General features: G+C 47.1%; 1 protein-coding gene across 3 annotated transcripts; it reads left to right on the top strand.

Moving 5' to 3' along the window:
- The first annotated feature begins 1,295 nt into the window (after nt 1-1,295).
- med30 (mediator complex subunit 30) lies at nt 1,296-20,517 on the top strand. Of its 3 annotated transcripts, XR_006956086.1 has the most exons (7): nt 1,315-1,381; nt 2,211-2,224; nt 3,072-3,295; nt 4,524-4,682; nt 7,933-8,040; nt 16,740-16,895; nt 19,272-19,357. XR_006956086.1 is itself a non-coding variant. In XM_047019939.1 (6 exons), exons 3-6 carry the CDS (start codon nt 3,122-3,124, stop codon nt 19,365-19,367), a joined length of 537 nt encoding a protein of 178 aa, XP_046875895.1. In that variant the 5' UTR covers nt 1,319-1,381; nt 2,211-2,224; nt 3,072-3,121; the 3' UTR covers nt 19,368-20,517. The 3 variants fall into 3 exon arrangements, 2 of the variants coding, with proteins under 2 accessions (XP_046875896.1, XP_046875895.1); XM_047019939.1 differs by lacking the exon at nt 16,740-16,895 and having other exon boundaries at nt 1,319-1,381; nt 19,272-20,517; XM_047019940.1 differs by lacking the exons at nt 2,211-2,224; nt 16,740-16,895 and having other exon boundaries at nt 1,296-1,381; nt 3,141-3,295; nt 19,272-20,517.
- Nucleotides 20,518-21,973: the final 1,456 nt, after the last annotated feature.

Here is a 21,973-nt window from a genome sequence, read left to right as displayed (position 1 = left end):
TATCTCTATACTTAATTATTTACTGACTAAGGAGGTTAGTGCTACTATTATCTCTGATGCCGATATACTTGGACGTAATCAGTCGTATGGGCTCTTTTGTAGGCCTGCATGTTAACAATCCAGATTGCAGACCAAGAAGGATCAAGCTCATCTCAAAGAGTCACATGTATTGCTAAGCTATACAGAAATCTGAAATCAAAAAATGTACCCTAAAGTTGTAATTACACAAGCCGAAAGGAGCTGGATGATCACAGAGCGAGAAAAACCCCACATCATTTCCAAATAGTAAGTCTCAGATGGCCTGGCAGATGGAGCATGGGAAGAGCAGCCTGCTAACACACATTCATCATGGCAAGCTAAACAGCAGACTATTTCTGCAATTAAGCAGGGGCAAGCAGTAAATGAAAACAACCTTGTTTTTAGTTTCAGTGGATAAAAAAGACAGGATCGTGGACAGAAAAGGGAGGAAGGAGGAAGATAAGAAAATATCTAGGTTACTATGACTATCGCCAGCTCCATACTAGATCCAATTAAATTGAAATCATAACTGTCTCCCATGTAACCCTAAATTTGAGTGAATAATGGGAATTAAGTAATAGGCTGTCTAATTTTGTTTCAGCTTCACTCAAGCCTGAAGGCAAAGCCTTTCATTTCTTCAATGAGACTCTTATTTTCTCTGTCACTCGCAGCAGCAATTTGGCATGGCACAGTAAGCGGGATGAGTGAAAGTATCTATTTCAGGCACCTCTTATATTTGATACTTCAATTTGAAAAATATGGCTCACAAAGGCTTCATAGCCCAGTCATATAGCCTACGATGCAAATGTTACACTTGCAAGTTGCAACGATTTATAAAAATATTTTATATTTGTTGCCAATGCTACACAATGTTTATGCTCACATGGGTCCTACTGGTGACTATTCTAGAAACGACCACACCGATAAAAAGAGTGAGAGTCCCATTTTGTAGTTCAATTATGCTAATGGTTGATACATTGTAAAACGCATTCTCTAAAATAATTTGGAACGGGATGGAATATAAACCACTAGGTGGCGCTTTAAACTATGAGAAATGAAGTACAGCAGCGAGTTCTGATCTACCGTAATATATACTTTAGCTCGGAGACTAGTTAACTTTTTACGCTAATTCTGTTATGTATTATAAAAAACACTGTAATAATATTATACTTCTAAATATATAGCAATAACATGTGATTCCTTGTTTAAAAAATATAAGTCAAAAGCTAAAAGATGATTTAAAATGAATTCAGCTGCGCTCATACTAAAATACTCGTCAAGAGGGAGTCTCGCGATGCAATCGAGCTCCTCGGAAGAGAAAAGAAGAAACAAATGTTAAACATCCACTATTGAGACAACACAGGTATTATCACGACTTTTAAAATGTTTTAGCTTTAGAGAAATTCTAGCTGCCTTTTGCGCTTTAACGTTGCTCATTAATTTGCAGAATGCTTACTAAAATTACCTTGACTTTTGCTGCAGCCTCGCACAGTTCTGTAGTATACTGTAGCTAACAAAAAAATAGCCAGGATTTATAACTAACTACAGACTAGTAACTAACGTTCGTTGCGTTAGCATGCCTGCATTCCTGGATTGTATGGAATTGAAGCAGTTATCAAGTTTATATGAGATCAAAAGCTTGAATTTGAATATGCATATTACCATGGCATATCATATCATTCACATGGCACATATAGTTCCGTTAGCTAGTACAGTACCAGTGTTGGCCATCCTTTCCATATGTCAGATGTATTTTTTTGTAGAGCAGTAGGGTACTGCAAATTGTGAATTGTAGCATTGTATTAACAGTTCCCGACTGATGTTAGGTCTGCAGCAAAACTAATGTAATAATTTAGATTTGACACGTTCTTGCATATATTCAAAATGCACATATTCTTTAATATAAGGCTAAAACGCAAATGTTACACACTATTTTCTTACAATTTCATTTTAATTCAATTTGAACACACAATTAACATACTTTCATTAATTTAATGTTCTAATTTGTATACTTTGTGATTGAAGATCCGTATTTTATTATAAGTTTATTGTTTGGACCTTCTGGCCACTGTAAATTCCGTGTTTGTGTTAAACAACAGGGCGAATAAAATCACATTTTGATTTTGATTATTGGTACTTCTCACTTGCTCTCTCTCATCTTCCTCCCTTCTCTTTGGAACCTTGATGACCAGGCATGTCGAGGTCTGTATATGTCAGGGGTGTCAAACTCATTTCGCATCGTGGGCCACATACGGCCTAGGGAGATGTCAAGTGGGCCGGACCATTAAAATTATACCATACTCTGCTATAAATAACCAAAATATCATGTCTTTCTTCTGTGTTATCTAGTTTAATTGATATAAAGACCATATCGTATAAAGTCCGTCCAACCGCTTTAACAAGTAATGATCTCTTCGGTGGTGTAGTTGGTTAAAGCGTTGTACGGTTACATATTGTTAATGCGAATCTGGGATCCCAAGTTCGCGCCCCAGTCCAGTGAATCTCGTACGATATTCTTTAACTTTTACTGTGAGAAAATGACATAATTCTAAAGGCCTACGGATGTATCACAACATTTTAATGTGTGAGCACTAATATCAGATCAAAATGAACACATGTAGCCTTAATTAAATATTGAATAACGTAGGGTAGTCTACCGTCGGAGACAACCACTACGCCTCATTCAGCCAGTTTAAACGGCTGCTAGATGACGCTGTTCATTTTCAAAGCGCCGATAGTTCGGCTCTTTGGGCCGGCACAATCCGGAAGAAACCACCAAAGCTTCACAAGGCATCGTTCGCCCATCCCTAGTAGAGACCAAGGTATTAATTGATACCGTCTGCTGTTTTCAGTCTGTCTCAGTGATGCGGCTTGTCTTCTACTCTGATGGAAAGAGTGCGCCCCTTAGCGGATAATCCATGAATTACAGCGATTTAAAAATATTAATTCCATGTCTTTTATGCATTTTTTCCACTTTCAAATTATCCTGCGGGCCTGATCGAACCTCCTTGGGGGCCGGTTCCGGCCCGCGGGCCGTATGTTTGACACCCCTGGTATATGTAGACTAACCTATCAATCACTTACGGGTACTCTTGCCGTCTCCATGACAACCCCTCCCATAGCGACCGGCCTTATGACCTCCGCGCCATTCGGTGGGCAGCAGGCCCAGGCCGCCAGGGATGTCAACACAGCGTCTCTGTGTCGCATCGGCCAGGAGACGGTCCAGGACATTGTCCTGCGCACCATGGAGATCTTCCAACTGCTGAGAAACATGCAGGTGAACACACACACACACACACAAGGAATTTGTCCTCACTATACAGTCACCATCACTTGTAACACTCTTTGTCACCTAGAAAGTTATTGTCTAACATGGGCTTACGTCTGCCGACCCAAATAGAAGTTCTTTCTCCACCCAGTGTCAGATAGCTGTAACAGAGTATGACATGTATTGTCCCTGTGTTTGGTGGCCAGAGCAGACTGAAATGCAAGTTCAACCAATTCTATTCTCTGTGCTCCATTTACTGGTGACTAAGAAAGAGGAAACCCTGTTTGATTGCAGGCAATATTTAAACGAAATAAAGACGGAACACAATCTGTAACATGTAATAGTGAAGACACATAAATACAGCTTTTATTCCAGCTTTTATCCTTGACTTAACAAATCTAGTTCTGTGGTAAAGTTGTTCTCTCTGGGAAGCAAGCAGTAGTGCAGCCCCACTGTTTGCTCTGAAACAGCATCTACTACATCAGCAGCCAGCCAGCCAAGCGTTTGAGCCTCATTGTGCCCCCATGTCGACACATCCCGAGGATCAGAATGCTCCCAGAAGAGGTTCAGGACAGCCTCCTGTTTTCATGTCTGGTGTCTGGTGCCTGAGAAAAAATCCTTCTGCAACCTATTATAAATCAAAACCAGAGGGAAGAAGAAAATATATCGAATACATTATTGCAGTACAAGTTGCCGCCTCCTCACAGAATGTACAAACAGTGTTGTTGCAACTTGGCTCTCAGATTGAAGGCTCTTTATTCAATTTAAAAAGGAAAAACTAGAAAAGAGATTTCACTTTCTCTGCAGGTATGCATACCCCAGAGGCAGTCGTTTAAAGTTGTAGGAGATGTTCATTATCAGACAGAACAAGCACAGGTCTTCCTGTCAAAACATTATTCCACAGAAACAGTTGTTGATGGTTTGTGATACAACAATATTTTGAGAGGTATGCCAGATCAGAGAGATAAGTTAAACCAAAAGGCACCCTGTGATTTAATGCAGTCTGGTGAATAGACGTTAAACAGTATGCCAGCAGTGGTGTTTGTAATAAGAGCGAGTTATTACTAATGACTCACACTGTTAGACATGAAGTGCTGACGTCAGCTAATCAACACCGCGGTAGACCATCCATATACGACCGCTTTAGTTTTGAAAGGTGAATTGATGTACATTATGTTCCTAGGTCATTGCCTGGAATGTCCCCACTAGTGCTCCTAACAGACCCATCTGTCCCCAGCTCCCTAACGGAGTGACGTACCACCCCAACACCCACCAGGACCGCCTGGGCAAACTGCAGGAGCACCTGCGCATGCTCTCCGTGCTCTTCCGCAAGCTGCGCCTCGTCTACGACAAATGCAACGAAAACTGTGCCGGTCTAGAAACAATCCCCCCCGAGGTGAGTGGTGGGTCATATGTGCTCGGTCCCAGCCCATGGATACCGTGGGAACGGTTTCTCTTTCTTTTTTGTCCTTGTCCCAGTCAGTGTTGATGAGAAGTTTTGTTTGACCTTGCGACCTTTGATGCAAATTGTTGTTCTAGTTGGGGGTATTGTGCTTTCAGTGGTTTTAATCCTCCTGTAGAAGTGAAACACCACTGGAGTCCAGTTTCGTTGAGAGAATGGCCGTCATTCTAGTGTGTGTGCGGAGGAGGGGTGTGTGTGTGGGGGGGGGAACTGACAGGAAGTAGGTCACAGGAAGCCCCAGAGGGATTCTTATCTCCCCTACAGCCTCCCTCAGGTCTAACTCATCTCCGCTCCACATCCTCCTGCCTGTTCTGCTGTCCGGCCCCCAGGGGCCCCTTAGCGGTGGTTATGGACACCCACCTCTACACCCTCCCAGTGCCACTTAGGCTGGCCCGGGGCTCATGCTGAGGCAGGGCCACATAAACACTGCGCCGGAGCTGTGGTAACTTGGGTTAGGTGATTTCATTTATCCTGACCACGGGCCTAGTCTCCTGTCGGTTTGGAAGAAATTGCTTTCGTCGTGCCTGAATCCTAAGTACACAGAACGGGTTATCTATATATATATCTATATCTATCTATCTATATATATAGATAGATAAAGATATATATAGATATATATAGATATATAGATATAAAAAAATGTGGTCCACTTGTATTTTTACTCATGTATTTTTGGCTCACATTTTGGCAGTCCTAATTGAGTTTAAGGACCACAGGTCGACTTGACATCCATGATGTGTCTCTCTGTAAGAGCCTATGCTGACCTCTAACGGGGTCTCCTACCTACTGCTGCAGGAGTGTGAACTGCAGCTTATGGGACCCTTCCTTTGTAGCTCTGGTCTTGTGTATAAACCACTCCACCCACGACACCACACTGTTGCACCCTGTTTTAGTGTTTACATATGAGGCCTGGACACACTTACTGCTGACTGACCAATACTCCACCACAGTATGTTGCTGCTTGAGGATGTTGATTTTGGCCCTTGCAGGCCACCATTTATCATCCTGTAGAATTCAGGTGCCTGATACTTCTGCTATTGGCTGCCTCAAACAGGAAGTGGAATCAATGACTCAGCCACTATGACCTCAGCCGGGCCTAATTAGCAGCGGGTTCGGTAATGAACAGCTGGTGGAGATGCAGACATCAGCGTTTCCCCCTCCCCTCCCTCTCTCCTTCGTCCCTCGAGCAATCAGCGAGGTCTTCGACGCTCTGGCAGTTCCTGCACTGCGGACGGCAGCCATGTCATTTCATTTACTCCTTCTCTCCCCCCGCCGGCTGTTATTCTCCCCCCTCCATCCACCTTTTTCCCATTCTCTTTGCCTGTTGTTAGTAAGGAGACCTGGAGAGGTTCGTTATCCCATTCTTCTCTGTCAGGAGGGAAACAACCATCCATCCTGGGGTGGAGGAGACATAGGTTATGACTCACACATGTACACACACACACACATACAATCTTTCTCTCTGTCTACCTCTCTCCCTCTCCGCCTCTCTTTCTACGTCTCCCTACCCTGCACATTACATTTTGCTCCATATGCTGCCAGAAACTTCTCTTACCTAAAAATTCAAGTCTCTGGTTCAACTCCCAAAATCATTGTTAGAATATATATATAAAATTATATATATACATATATATATATATTCACTCACACTTTTCCGTTTCCATTTTTTTCTTTTTTGGGCCATGTGACAAGTGCCGGGTTTGCCTAATATGATATCCAGCACATGTCTGCTGTCTTCTTTCCCCTGAGAGTCCGGCAGCTGGGGCTTGGCAGAGAATTCTGGGACTGTAAAAGAACTGCCAGATACCATCCTTGTCTCTCTCTCCCTCTCTCTCTTTCTCTCTCCCCCTCTCTCTTTATCTCCCCCCCTGCTTTCTCTCTCCTTTTCTGTGTATGTCTCTCCCTCACACTCCCCCCCCCCCCCACCTAACATGTGATTCCCTCCCTGCTTGAGGGTACTGGAGCTGGCCTTCACCAGGGGCCTCCAGCCACTAAGCCTCCAAGGCATCTCAGACACCAGACCAACCCTGTCCTTTACTCCCAGCCCTCGAGCGCTCAAGATTTTCTGCTCTCTAGTCTTCCAGCAATTCCTCCCCCAACACACACATCCTCCAACCCTAGTCCTCCAGTCATGCTGTGATCCCAGTCTGTTTTAATCATTGTCTATAGCCTCAGCCAGTTTCTAAAACCTCAAGTCGAAGCTGCCATGAAACAGGAATTAGCCGGAATTTGGAACAGCACTCGGCCACGTTTGTTCTGGACTCAACAGTGTTTTGTCACCTGGCAAAGCTTTTCATTGGCCGGTAATTGTTTTCAGTCCTATAGCTAATCTGTGTTTACAATCTTGATTTCGGAATGCAAGTTGTGTTTTCAGAGGGATGCTTTAGGTAGTTGTTTCTTTTCTTAAGCACAAAATGGCCGATGAATTCCTCCGTTTATCAACACAGTAAAGCAATTGAAACATTGGATGTTGAGGTAGTGATGTGTGTACGCGCGTGGATGCATGGATGAGTGTGTCTGTGTCTGTATTCATAGGTTAGTGTGTGTGTGTGGGAGACATGTGCACTTATACATGTACAATACAAGCATGTGTTTCATTTAAAGTGTCTGTGTGTGTGTGTTTATGAGTGTGTGATGCAGTGCTGCACAGGGAACACCGTGTCCCACCAGACACAGCAGGCCCATCCAGTTTCATAGGCGCTTTTACCAGTAGGGGGCAGTATTATTTAAAGCAGCGTCGTCAGACTCTCTCCAGGATATCAGGAGGCTACAGAAGCTCAGCGTCGTGTCAAACACACAAGGTCAAGCACCACAAATGTTTCCAAATGAATAGAGCTCTCCTATTTAGTCAGGCTGAAAGGTGGTTGGAATCTTTCGAGCAGATTCAAAAGGTTCTGTAATCAAGAGGGCCGCCCGGAGATGAGGAGCGACATAGAATAACCATTTTCACTTTTCACAGCTAACGGCTTCAGCAACGAGGCACACAAAGCCTTTTATTTTTCAGGAATGTGAAAGTATTACTGATGTGTAAGTTTAAAATGACAATATTTTTGGCAAGCCAGACCCTAGGACACTGGCCCAGGCTAACTTACTGATTCATTTGCTTCAAATGACAAGAACATGTGATGATTCATTGTAGTTGACTGTTCATATTGAAAAATCCATTCTTTTGGTGTTTCCACAGCAACTGATTCCCTACGTGGAGGAAGACAGCTCCAAACACGAGGAGCGCTCAGCCAGCCATGTCCGCCCGGCAACAGAGGAGAGGAGAGAGGTGTTGGAGGTCAATAAGGTGAGAGGCCTGCTGGGCATACCTACCACACAAACAAAAGTCTCTATATTACTCTCTCTCTTTCTCTGTATGTGTCTCTTTCTCTTTTTCCCGCTATTTCACACACAAACAGCCAGCAGTCTTAAAGAAGTCCTGAAGGTTAATAAGGTCTACTGGCCAAGGCCTACTCTGTCTATTTAACACACACACAGTCTTCACATCACTCTTTCCTTTATCCATCTTTCTCTCTACATATCTCTCTCTCTCTTCTCTCCTTCTCCCCATTTCCCTCTGTCTCTCACACACGCACACGCCAACAGCTTGCACTCTTAGTTCTTTCCATTCCCTCAAGCTTTACCTGAAGTATTTATAGTTTTTGGTAAAACCCAACATGCATTATTTGACAGTATTTTTTGCTTGGCTTTCTATAGTCATCAAATGTGGTTGGAAATGTGTGTGTGTGTGTGTGTGTGTACGCGTAGCTGTAATAGGTGCATGTCTGGCTGTCCAGAGTTATAATGGACTGAGAGGTCTCCCGTGTCAGCGATGAGGTTTGGTTAGTTCTAAGTGCGTTCCCTGGCTGCTCTGGAATGCTCTGTCTGCAGTTGAAAACGGCAGCTAAACTGCACTCAGTTACAAAGACAACAAACACCCAGGACTAACTGAATTCTCTGCCGTAGGTTTCAAGCCTTTCTCACTCTTCCCATTCGCTCCTCCTTCCCCCTCAGCATCCGTACTTCTGCACCCAGCTGCTCCGCTCTGCGTCCCTCTTGTCCTCTCCGGTTCTCCTCTCCTCCACAGCTCTCCTCCTCTCCTCCACAGCTCTCCTCCTCTCCTCCACAGCTCTCCTCCTCTCCTCCATAGCTCTCCTCCTCTCCTCCACAGCTCTCCTCCTCTCCTCCACAGCTCTCCTCCTCTCCTCCACAGCTCTCCTCCTCTCCTCCACAGCTCTCCTCCACAGCTCTCCTCTTCTCCTCCTCTCCTCCACAGCTCTCCTCCTCTCCTCCACAGCTCTCCTCCTCTCCTCCACAGCTCTCCTCCTCTCCTCCACAGCTCTCCTCCTCTCCTCCTCTCCTCCACAGCTCTCCTCCACTGCTCTCCTCCTCTCCTCCACTGCTCTCCTCCTCTCCTCCACAGCTCTCCTCCTCTCCTCCACAGCTCTCCTCCTCTCCTCCTCTCCCCCAGCTCATCAGCTCCCCAGCTGCTCAGACCCACATGGGGGCAGCTCTGAGAGAACATGCAGCTCTGAGAGAACATGCTTTGGGAGGTGAAGGCGGTGAGCTCGTCAGTAGGGGAGTAATGCAACAGCATGGGGGAAGCAGATGTTAGCAGCCTGGCTGCATCTGCCGCAGTGACCCGCGCCAGCTAGCAGCTAGCTTGTCAGATAGCAGCTAGCTAGCCAGATAGCAGCTAGCTAGCCAGATAGCAGCTAGCTAGCCAGATAGCAGCTTGCTAGCCAGATAGTAGCTAGCTAGCCAGATTGCAGCTAGCTAGCTAGCCAGATAGCAGCTTGCTAGCCAGATAGTAGCTAGCTAGCCAGCTAGCAGTCAACAGGAGAGCGGAGGGAGGGGGATGGAAGGGATGAAGCGAGATGAGTAGATGGATGTCCAAACAGATGGACATATGGGGCTTAAATAGGGGGAGGGGGGGAAAGGATAATTTTGTACATGGGGAAAAAGAAAGGGAGACATTGAATGGAAACAAATAAACTAAGATATGGACAGATGGATCGATTTGTAATCGGAAAAGAAGATGAGGGAAAAGAAGGGGAGAACAGATAGTTCGTAAAGGGGAGAAGATCCAAGTGTTTAAGGTAGACAGCCGTTCTGTCTTTTGACGCTAGAAAGAGAAAAGGAGTGGGTGGAAAGATTGACGAGCGTTTGGATTGATAGATGTACAGACTGTAAGATGTCAGCTCTTAACCATTCAGACCTAGATACTAGGCTTTCAAAGGAATAACACAGCAGGCTTGATGAAATGACATTTCTCTAGAGGAGAAATATGACTTTCACTTTAACAGAATGCCAAACGAGAATGAAGAGAGGAGATTGATGTAAGGGCAAATTAATAGAGAAGTTGAATGGAAAGATTTTGCTATTTGTGTGTGAAAGTGCACACTCACACTGTTGTTGATGTCTGTTTTTCAATTTTCATAAACCTACCATCCAAGGTTTTAGAGGTGCGCTCTGAATTGAAGCGCAGCAGATTTGACTATTTGAAAAGGAAGGTAACTGTTGAACTGTTACAGCTGACTGCCCCAAAAAACTGGGACCAGTTTTCACACCAACACTTTTCAATCCCTGTCCAACTAGACTAGATGGGACTACTGCCAACCAGGTAGAGAGGGAACGAGTGGGAGAGAGGGAGCGAGCTGGTAGACTGAATGTTAAGCCTGCTAGATAGATGTGGAGGAGCCAGATAAATGACTCCTCCATGGTAATGTCTTGCTGCTTCATGGGCCGTCCTGGCGGTGAGTGATAGCCTTGCTCTCGTTATCTGTCGATTGGGGTAATTGCTGTTTGTCGGAGCCTCGCTGACTGATGGTGATGCAATCTGCCGGAGCTGGAGAGGAGGAGGGGGAGGAGGGGGAGGAGGGGAGCAGCATCATTCTCCACAAGTGTCTGTGGTGTGCGTGTGTCTGTCTGTGTGTATGTGTCTACATGTGTGTGTCTATCTGTGTATCAGTCCACGTGTGTGTGTATCTGTCTGTGTGTGCGTGTGTAATACGGAGGATAGAGCACATGTGCCTGCATGTCAGCAGACAGGAGAAGCGTGTCAGTGATTGTGCACGTATGTTTGTGTGCCCAGCCGTGCACGCTTCTAACGCCTGATCAGAGGTGGCAAAGGAGTGTGGCCAAAAAAAAACGTGCACAAGCTCGTGCGCGGCCGCCAGGAGGGCACTTGAGCTTGACGAGCACGCGCCCGAGCAGCCAGGTATGCATGAGTGCCTGCGAGGGCTCCGTGTGTTTCCATAAATGTTTAAGAAGGCATTAGCCATAATTCATTGGCGCCTAATGGTTTGAGGTTGCTCAATCTCAGAGCTGCAGACCTTTTGTGCTGCAGACTGTGACACTGCATATCAATCTGGGACGAGTTCCTTCTCTACCTCAAACACCGAGCAAACTTGGCTGGGGCCCTAGTGGACGTGAATACCAATCTTAATGAAAGTTTCACATTGCCGGTCACATAGCAATTAGTGGAAAGGACACAATGCCTAGGACCATCAGTGGACATCACAGAAGAGCAATGTGGACTGGATTCTTATGACCGTTGAAAGCCTTCTGCTTGTCGGTCTCGTCCAGAGAGGACACTGGTTGGCTGGCTGGTTTGCTCGACTGACAGCCCGACTGGGCTACAGGCTGCTTGACTGGCTGGCTGCCTGACTGACTAACTGGTTGGCTGCCTGACTGGCTAACCGACTGACTGAGTCAGTGTGCGTTTTCCAGAATAGAAAGATGATGATTCACTTTTCTCTTCTTCCTTGATAAATCTTCCATCTGGGAAATATGAATAGCTGTTTGCTCAGAACTCCATTCACCCTCACATTCCGATCTATTCCCTTAGACGTTGCTGATGACCCGCGTCCCCCCAGTGTCTCACTGGACCCTTCTCCTCCTGTGTCCTCCATGTCCCTCCCTCCCACTCCGGCTCCTTTCCTTCCATCGCTCGCTTCCATCCCCCCGTCCCCTCTCTCCCTTCCTTCCTTCCTTCCGTCCCTCGCTCCCTTTCTCCCTCCATCGCTCTGTCCACCCCCCTATGAGAGGGGAGACCCCCATGCCCCTCCACTGGCTGCTGCCATCACCACTCGGCCCCGGTTTGATTTAATACCAGCGTAAGTGTGAATAAATTCCTGTCACAGCCCATTAAGGGGGCCTTGGAGAGATCTGGCCTGTTATTAATTCTCCACAGCGCCTCTCTCTTTCGCTCCCCCTCTCTCTATCCCTCGTTCTAGCGCGCACTCTCTTGCTTTTCTAATACCCTGTTAATTACCGCGTCTGTCCTCTTTATTCAAATGAGAAAGTGAGAAATTAAAAGCAAAACATGTTTGTAATTTCAAACAGGACGCCTCTTTCTCCCCCCTTCTTTTCCCTTTTCTCTCCGGCACCACGAATGGCTGGTTGTTTTGACTGGCTGGCTGTTTAACTGGCAGACTATTTGTCTGGCTGGCAGGGGTGTATAATGAATTCCAGTGGCATTGGTGGTTCTTGTTGTCTGAAGAGCGGGCTGTGTATCTGCCGGGGCCTGATGATAAACAAACATCACCCTGAACTGGAATGTGACTGAGAGAGAAGAGGTGGTAACCACTAGAAAGACCCTCCCTCCCTCCCTCCCGCATCAGTAGGCTGTCTGCAGCAGGCACCCAGTCTGCTGGTTATTAGCAGCCTCCCATGTAGACCATTAGACCCTTCTGTTGGCCAGGGGCTTTTAATTGGTGGACACAAGGTCAGAGGGGAAAAGCGCCTGTCTCGCAGATGAGGAGGCTGTTTTCTGGAATCCAGAGCGTCCCCCCCCCCCCCCCCCCCCCCCCAGTGGTTTGTAGTACTTAATACTTACTTTAGCAAATAAACCAAGGTGATTTTCATTCATTTGTTTTTGAAGCATCTAAGAGCTATATAACCAATTAGAGTATGATTATAATTTTTCTTCTCTTTTTTGCGTCAAGCCCCTCTCATCACGTTGGGTTTGTTTACTATATGGAGGTTTGGCTGCATTTTGTTCCACAGGCCTGGGTCTGTTGTCAGTGTACTGGAGGATGCTATCCCTGGATGTGTTCAAAGCATCCTCAGAGCGGCACCTGTGTGTGAACCCAGAGCACGGCGCTTCCCTGCCAGACGTCTGAAGGGGGAAATCAAGTCCTTCCAAGAGATGTTCCAACAAAACAAAAGTGACACTTTGCCACTCTCGCCAACCCTGCATCCACCGCACCCCCCCTCCCTCTAACCCCCTCGCTCTCTCTATCCCTCCCCCGCTCCCCCGCTCTCTAAATAACAGCTCGAGCCTGGCAGATACTTTCAAGTGGATTTACGCTCTCCCGCTTTCATCTGCCCAGATATCTGCCTGACGCCCCCTGTTCCCACTGTGGGGTGGATGGGGAGCGTTGGGATGGAGCGGGGTGGGGTGGGGCATGGCGGGGCGGGGCCAGATGCTGTAAGCCTCTGACAGCCCAGGGGGGAGATGAAAGCTCACTGCTCCCCTTCCTTATGGGCACCTGCCAGACAAACAACTGCACGGTAAACTATACCATGATCATATGCTGCCTAGTACATGCTGTATACCCTACACCCTAAACACTAAGCCTCTTTTCTCTAGATTTTCTTGCCTCAGTTATCCAGCTTAGCCCACAGCCAGTGGACCCACTGCTAGTCATTAAACTGTAAACTCTTTGTAAACATCAGTGGTCCAAATGTAGTCCAAAACAAACACATAATGTATGCCCTTGGCTGTAATCCAAGACACACCTTATCTGGGTTCCTTCCCTGACATCTATAGGCTTTATGTCCAACCTACAGTGTGCATGCAGTGAGCTACAGATTTCTCTCTCTCTCTGTTTGGCTTTCATGGTAATCCTCCTCCCCCCCCCCCCCCCCCACTAGTGGACTGCTGCTTTCCTCATGGTCTGCTCATTTAGTTGCTGTTTATGAATTCCCCTGCTGCCACCCTCCAAACCCCCCCCCCCCTCACATCTTATCAGTCAACTACCGCCACCCTCATCAACAGTCACTCCAGCTTAACGCCTAAACACCGTTTCTAAACTCGTGGTGAACTTGTTAACTCTGGAACCAAGCCACGTGCTTCAAAAAATAAAACGACTTTTATTTGACCCCCCGTGAGGTAATAAGCGAATCGCTCGATAGCGGTTCAATGCGGAGGGTCGACACGCTAAGCACACGTTGAGGCAGATGTTAAGTGTTCCCCGGTGAAGGCGGTCCAAAGAGCCCTTTAGTGCTTAAGTTTGGACAAAGTGGTCATCATTTCTCTGTGGTCTAAACAGTCACCAGGGGCAGCCGAGCGTATTGGACGCGGGCGAGGGCATTAAGAGAGGAGGCGTGGAGAAGCTGCTCAACCTGCCTGCACCCTCATCTATAATCACTGGGAACAAAATCACAAAGGAACGCCTAATCAATACTGCTACCTGGCAAAGAGTCAAGTGCTGGGGAAAGATGGACAGGGAGAGAGAGGGGAGAGGGAGAGGGAAAGGAGAATACACACACACAGCCACGCACACACACACACACACACACACACACAGCCACACCCCTGCACTGCTCCTCCTAAAGCCCTGAATCAATGGGAGCCTTTCTGCACCAGTCGGCTGACACTGCAAGCTCTCCAGCTGGGTGCGGCAGACATATTGAAAGGGGCCGGTCTATGCAGGGATGACAACATGGCTATTGTATTTCTGCCACCCAGGACTAGAAGGCTTTATCTCTCACCTAAACCTTGGGCTTGCTTCCCCCGGGGAAGACCCACGCTGAAGCCAGGACACACTGGCTGTTCAATCTTTCGTGTGTGTGTGTGGGCGTGGGTGGGGATGGGGGTGAGGCTATAAAGTCTATGAAGTTAATTAAGGCTATTAAAGTGATGTCAGAGAAAATGTGACTCCTTTGTGCGCATCCTCCCGAGTCCTGCTGTCAACTCCTGCTTAACAGCACAGTGACCTCTAGGCTGTGCTGCCCCATGCAGCCAAGACCGCTACGGCAGGCTAGTAGATACAACTGAGGCCACATACAGCTCACTGTTGCTCACTACGAGCTACACACAGCCCAGTACACTCTAGAACTTGTCTGGAAGTGTTGTCTGTGTGTGGGGGTGATAGACAAGGTCTGTCAGTTGTGGCACTTCTACTTTGATCTGGAGTGGACAGACGCATGTGGTGAAGAACTCACGGCTGACCAACGAACCCCTCAATCTCTCCTCTCCACCCCCTCGTCCACTCTTCTCCTCTCCCTCATTCTAACCCTCTCCTCTCCCTTCTTTCCAGTCTCTCCCTCACCTCTCTCTTCTGCCTCCTCCTCTCCTCTCTCTCTCTCTCTCCCCCCCCCCCTCTCTCTCTCTCTCCCTCCCCCCCCCCCCCCCTCTCTCTCTCTCTCTCTCTCTCTCTCTCTCTCTCTCTCTCTCTCTCTCTCTCTCTCTCTCTCTCTCTCATGCGCTCCTCTTTCATCCCCCATTTTCCCCTCTCCCCCGTCCTCTACCTAATCCCCTCGCCTCACTCACAGACACTTACACTTGTAATTCCCAGCCAGATCCCGGGGAGTGAAAGCAGCGATTTGAGTCGCCAGCGACAGGGAGGATTAGCCTCCGCCGAATCCTGAGTGAAGGCACATTTTAGCACGGCGCGCCATTCTCATTTTGCTTGCAACTTTTAACTTGGCCCCTACCCTTGCCCCAAACATCCCCATCCCACCGTGATCTGGTGAAATCCCGCTCGGAAAAAAAAGGAAGGCGGGACTAAACTAAGAAGCTGCTCGTCAACAAATATTTCCGCATGAAACACGTAAACGGATCAAACGGATCAATCTCTGCCTCTCTCTCGCCTCATCTACTGATGTCGTAATATCATTACAAGATCCGCTTTTCCACATTTGATGATTCAAACACAGGAGATTAGGATGGATAAACAGAAACGGAATCAATTAGCTCATAAATAATATCAACTCCTCCTCGCAGTGTGCGCAGGCTGTTGCTGCTTCTGGTGTTTGTGCGTTGAAGACTGTCAGCCTTCCAAAGATGATAGATGGTTACTGCGACACAGATCTCCTCACAGATGTGACCAGTACATCGGATGACAAGCTGCCGTCTGTGTGAAAAGATAAATAGCAGTTAGCAAAGAAAATCTCAGACAGAAAGAACCCTTCAACTGTCAATATCACAACTGTGTTGGCCGAGTGGTAGGATGATGTGGTCCACAGTGATGACTAGCTCTAGCTGACTAGAGCGTGAGCGTGGGGGGTCTTCAGTTCTCTCTGTCGCTCATCAGAGAGAGACACCAGGGCTTTAGCAGGTCCAACAGAACCAACATTTTAATAAAATGTTTCAGATAAATCATCTGATACAGCTTTCTGATTCTGGGTGCCCTCCCTATTATGGATTACTGTCCATTGATCAGAAGTCCCTAGAGAGAATACACACAAAGTAAAGGATTCCAAGGAGAGACAGAGAGATAGATAGAGAGATAGATGGCAGGGCATTAATAAGAAATAGTGGTAGAGAGAAGTAAAAGGAGAGCGAGAGAAGGAGAGAGAGAGGAAAGCCTCAGCTCTGACTTTCAGTCCTTGTTCCATCTCGACGTAAAAGTGACGACATTTTGGATATCAAAGCGTTCCGCCTTCCCCTTGTTGTTTTTTGAAAGGCTTTGCTAATGACAAAACCTCCTGTAAGTGTAACTGTGCCTTAGATATGCACGAGCCCTTTGTCTCATCTCCTTTAACACTCAGACCCGACTTGAGAGGAACTCTTTTAAGTTGATGCAACAGAGAGAGAGCGAGCGAGAGAGAGAAAGAGGGAGAGCAGATGATGGAAGCTGTCAGGATAAAAGCAAGGGGCATTAATGAGTAATGGGCCTCTCTTTCCCACCCTCCTCATCTCTCTTTTTCTCCGTCTTTCTTTCTTCACTCTCTCAATCTTTCTTTCTATATACCTCACTCTCCCTTTCTCACTCTTTCAAAATCTCTCTTGCCCCTCCCTCCCTCCCCCCCCCCCGCCCCCCTCCCTCCCTCCAGTATGACAGTATGCAGGAGAGTGGGAGGACGTATCTAACCGGATTTTGCGGTTCCCTCAACGACTCCAAAATGTGCCCAGGCTAGCCGGCTCCCTCGGTCCTCTCTCTCTCCCCAGGTGTGCCATGAAAGCACCTGAGAGAAGGCTCTATCCCTCAGGTTTGGCATCTCTCGTCACCTCACCTTCACACACACCCTGCCCCTCGCAGTACCCCCTCCCTCACACACACACACACACACTTTCATCTTGTTCCCTACTCATACGGCAGCTGGCTTTTAAGGGAAAGAGCAAGATAATAGTGTGTGGACCACTCCCTTCCCTCCCCCCCCCCACACACACACACCCACACACACATTCAGTACCCACAAACTTGTCAGCTCGCTTTGACATGCCGCATCGGGTAGATTCCCCCCCCCCCCCCCTCCCCCCCAATCTCCAGTAAGCGGTCCAAGGCAGGGTGCCCCCCCCCCCTTCCCTCCCACCAGCACCTGTGTTGTCTCTGCCGCCGGCAGGCGCCCCGTCGCCATGTTTACTTCCCTGACTTGTTGACTGGCCACCCTGTCTGGGTCGGCACAGCGCGGCAGCGGCGGCCGGGGCAGCGACGGGAGATGAAAACGGTATCAAAACATTATTGCCTGGCGCCGACGTTGACTGGCAGGCGAGGAAATGAGAGAGCGCAACGTCAGGATCCCTGAGGAGAGGGAGGCGGGGGGGGGGGTGGGGGGGGTAGGAGATTGTTTGTGTGTGTGTGTGTGTGTGTGTGTTAGAAAGACAGTGAGAGTTGGAGCGTGGCGCTCAGGCATGGCTGTCAGCGAGGAGAAGAAGGGGAAGCTCTCTCTCTCTCCCACTCTCTCTCTCCCACTCTCTCTCTCTCTCCCACTCTCTCTCTCTCTCTCTTTCTCTCTCTCTGGACGACCAGTCAGGGCCGTCAGAGCTTTCACTTCCTATCAGCAGGGTGATGGATGAGGGCCCCTGGTCTGAGCCATACTCCACTCCCTGGCTCTCCTCTCTCTCCTCTCTCTCCTCTCCATCTCTCCCCCCTTTCTCACGTGTCCATAATAGTAAACACCGCACCCCACGTATGGCTACTGTTGGCCTACCTAACGTGACAGAATAGTACTGCATTGACGGCTTTAAATAGCAGTTCTGGGTCATCTTTTCATTTAGACAGTCTGTCTTCTGTACAAATCGGTTTCTGTCAGAAGGTGCGCAATATATTGCACACAATCGCGCCAGATTGTAATAGGTTTCATTACGTATCTGTGATTGAATTGGAAACACTGTCAGACGGCTCACACAAACAAGATGAGTGATGCCGCTGTTTCAAGTTCGTACTTAGAATGATGAGTTGCACCCTGTAGATAGACAGAGAAACAGAGAGAGCAAGTCAGAGATAGCAAGGTAGAGAGAGCAGTGAAAGGCAGAGCGAGTGGTGCGGGGGGGGGGGGAGATTCCCAAGAGACACCTTGGAGCTGTTCGAAATGTTCTACTCCAGCATATCTTCAAGGACAATCAGCTAAATAGTTTATATTAAGAGGGCTGTGTGAAATCGATTGCTGAAGGTGTTATCTGCGCTGCCAAAACGACTGGTAATTAGTCATGGCTAAAGCAGTGTTACTGAGAGAGCGAGATGGATTTAATCTTAATAGATTTCACTGCACTGCAGATATACTGTAACTCCTGAGTGAACTCTGGCTCCTCTCACTCTACCTCTGGCTTTCCCTCTCTCTAGTTCTCTTTACCTGTCTCTCGGCCTAGCTCTGTCTTTCCCTCTCTCTAGTTCTCTTTATCTGTCTCTCGCCCTAGCTCTGGCTTTCCCTCTCTCCAGTTCTCTTTACCTGTCTCTCGCCCTAGCTCTGTCTGCTGTTCCCTCTCCAGCTTTCTCCACCTGCCTCTCTTTCTGTTTTAAACTGTTTCACTATCTCAATCCCCTCTCCCTCTCCATATTTCACTGTCTCCACCCCTCTCTCCCCCACTTCACTTTCTCTACCTCTCCCTCTCTCCGCTACAGTTTTCCACGGCTGCATTTCTCCACCTCACCACTAAGACACAGAGCTTACTCCCATGCCCCCGTCGGTAGAGCGGCGATGCCACTTCCTGTTGAGGGGGCCCATTCAGCAGCTGTGCCTACCCAGGCTGCTTGGGGAGAAGACGTTATTTGTTTGCGCGCAAACCACAGCAGCTAGACATTCAAGCAAATCTCAGCTGTTGACTTTGAGACGTGGAGGTTGTGTTCACAGGTAATCTGCCGGGAAACCGATCGTGATTGACGCCCAAGTGTGCTCTGTTGGTCTGGGGCCTGATCTTGGAGCCCCAGGTCTCGGTGTGTTGATTCAGAGATTCAAACCCCCTTGAGGCTAGCTAGCGATGCGTTTCAGACCAGGGGCCTGGTCTTCCCGAGGAATCTTATCGCCTGCACTGTTGATCCAATTCGACGTTTCCTTGTGTGCGCGTGTTTAAATGTGTGTGTGTGTGTCCATTGGTGAGTGTCGGCCTGATTGGTCCTAATGTGACGTCTTGTTCCTCTGTTGCAGAAGCTAAAACAGAAGAACCAACAGCTGAAACAGATAATGGATCAACTCCGGAACCTCATCTGGGAGGTCAACTCCATGCTGGCCGTGAGGAGCTGAACAGTGCACACACACACACACACACACACACACGCTAGACAGACTGATAGGCATGGTTAATAACTGAAGATATGACAGGGTCCCTCGGTGGCTGAGACTGCACTTTAGAAAGGCGGGCCTTCGCAATATCACTGCCCTCGGAGAGGATGGAGGAGAGAGAAGGGCAAAGAGGTTGCTGTCAGGTATGGAAGTATCCATGGGTTTAATGGACTGTCATACTATACAGTAGATGCATATTACAGTATGTGCAAAACCACACTCTAGTGTAAATCGCATCCAAAGTTTAGATACATACCATTTAGTAAAGGTACCACGTCCATGTGCTGGTGTATAAACACACGGAAATACTTTTATAGATATTATTTAATTATATCATTTTAATAGAGTATACTCCATACATTTTTGGAGGGCTTTAATTTGTTTACAAAACTGTAGTTAAAAAAAAAAAATTCCCAACGTTTAATTTCACATTTCATTGTATTTTGTCTCCTGCTGTTGTTTCCTCATTGTTGTGGCGAGAGTGACGGACTGAGCTGACTGGACCTTGCCACTCATCACAGCGTCTTGTCAACTCCGGTCACTCTGTCAAGCTGTAAATCCTACTGTGATTTTGGGCCAAGTCTTTTCATGGGCACAGCAGAGTGCAGGAAACACTTGAAGGGGGCTCGGGGTTTGTCCCCAGGCTTTCAAAATCCTTTTTTGGTCAATGAGTAGAAGAGATGGAAGAATGCAACATTAAAGGGGAGAGGCAGAGAGAGACAGAAAGGATAGCAGTGGAGAGACACTGGGCGTTCCAGTCCAAGATATGAATATGGATGTGGGTTTAAGATTGTAGCGCAATGAATTATTGAGAGCCTGGCTAGGGTCACATCCAAGTTTTGTTATGAGGCGATAGTCCTGGGGGACATGTCGGTGCGGAACGGAGCCGGAAAGCAGACAATCTCAGAGAGGACAAAGCAGTGGTCACCATATTGGCTCATCACTTCTTTTCAGTGGTAAAACGCTGTGATTGGGTTGTTGAATGTTTGTATTGTCCTCATAACGTACATGGAGTTGATTCTTATGCCCCAGAAGTGGAAGATCACTTGCCTTGATTTGTCTGGTGATATGGCAATCTGTTTCTGGAAAAATAAAAAGGTTGAAAATAAAACGTATGTTCTCCCTTCTTGGTGCCTGATGCACTCTCTTATGATAATATATTTATTAGAAACCTCTCACTTTTTATGTGAACTGAATGTACATTGTGATGTAGTGTATGTATGTTTGTGCATGCAGAATATGCATTAATGGCTGATGTTTATAAGTGTAGAATCTGAGAACAGGCAGAGATTGTTATCGTCAAATATGAATTTATTTTTTTATTATTATAAATCATCCTTACAAAATTGGCATTTTTCTATTTTATTTATTACTTCTATAAAAGTCATTTGTTAATTACAAGGAGAGAGGGAGGGAGAGAGAGAGGGAGAGGGAGGGAGGGAGAGAGGGAGGGAGAGAGGGAGAGAGGGAGGGAGAGGGAGGGAAGCATCAGAACAGCTGTTGAAGAGATTCGCCATCCGGCATGGCACATCAGCCAATCACTGATCAGCCTAGGGGGAGTGGCCATGCAGAGTGAGTGATGTCATCACTGTCCCGTTGAGCAGAGCGAGTGGCGCAGGTGAGAGTGGCGGCTGTAAAGCTCCAGTGAATGACGAGGTCACAGCGACCCCAATACAACACCACTCCAATGATTGACAGCTGTGAAGCTGCCATGACGACACAAAAAGAACCCAGATCAAAAAAAGGCACAATGAATTGCTTACTTTCTGGCAAGAACACCACTGGTTTGAGAATCCATGTATTAATCCTTTCTAAAACGTGTCGAGCATAGGTTTCTGATGCAACATGAGCAAACAGTAGCCTACCATCATTTGACCCAACAGAAATCATTAAATTATTTATTCTAACCCATACAGGTGTAGATTTACTAGGCATTTGCACCAGATTCAATTAAAATCTGCACTTGAGTTGTGGACCAAAAAGAGAGCCTTCACTTTAAAATGCAATACTAGTAACAGTAGTCACAATTTTTATTATAACTAGTTTATCCAGACAGCAGGCTCTAAATCCCTTTACAGGAAGCATATGCAACATTCACACCTGGTGCAAAGGCTACTAAATCTGTCCCATGGTGCATTGCAGCTCATGCTGTTCTCTTCGGGGAGATGCGATACAGAGAAATAAACTCATAGTAAAAGTACTCAGCAGAAATACTAAGAACTTCCATCAGTTAGATGGGACCCAGCTGCCTGTAGTTTGGCTCTCCCTGGCAGCGCAGGGTAATCTTTGGTGGGGTTTAACAATGCCGCTCTCACACAGAGAGACAAAACGTTCCGGCCAAATCCAATTCTACAATATTGGTTGCTATCATCCTTTTTCTTCATTGCTATTCAGAATTCAATTGCATCATAACTCAGTGTATTCTTATAACGGCAGTGAGTTGTTGTGGCAGTGGATTACAGAAAGAATGTAAAAGCAGGATGGATGGTTTAATGGAAATACAAACTGAAAAAAACTAACAAAAAAACACATTGGCATACAAAGTTGCATTCAAAATGAACAGGATT

The sequence above is a fragment of the Hypomesus transpacificus genome, chromosome 4 (assembly GCF_021917145.1).
Source record: "Hypomesus transpacificus isolate Combined female chromosome 4, fHypTra1, whole genome shotgun sequence".
NCBI classification, from domain to species: Eukaryota; Metazoa; Chordata; class Actinopteri; order Osmeriformes; family Osmeridae; genus Hypomesus; species Hypomesus transpacificus.
The sequence above is the reverse complement of the archived record's forward strand: the minus strand, read 5'-3'. Positions and strand labels throughout refer to the sequence as shown.

Coding starts and splice junctions, on each gene's coding strand:
- med30 (XM_047019939.1), top strand. CDS start 3,122: ATGACAACCCCTCCCATAGCGACCGGCCTTATGACCTCCGCGCCATTC. Junction 3,296..4,523: donor AACTGCTGAGAAACATGCAG/GTGAACACACAC, acceptor ATCTGTCCCCAG/CTCCCTAACGGAGTGACGTA. Junction 8,041..19,271: donor AGGTGTTGGAGGTCAATAAG/GTGAGAGGCCTG, acceptor CCTCTGTTGCAG/AAGCTAAAACAGAAGAACCA.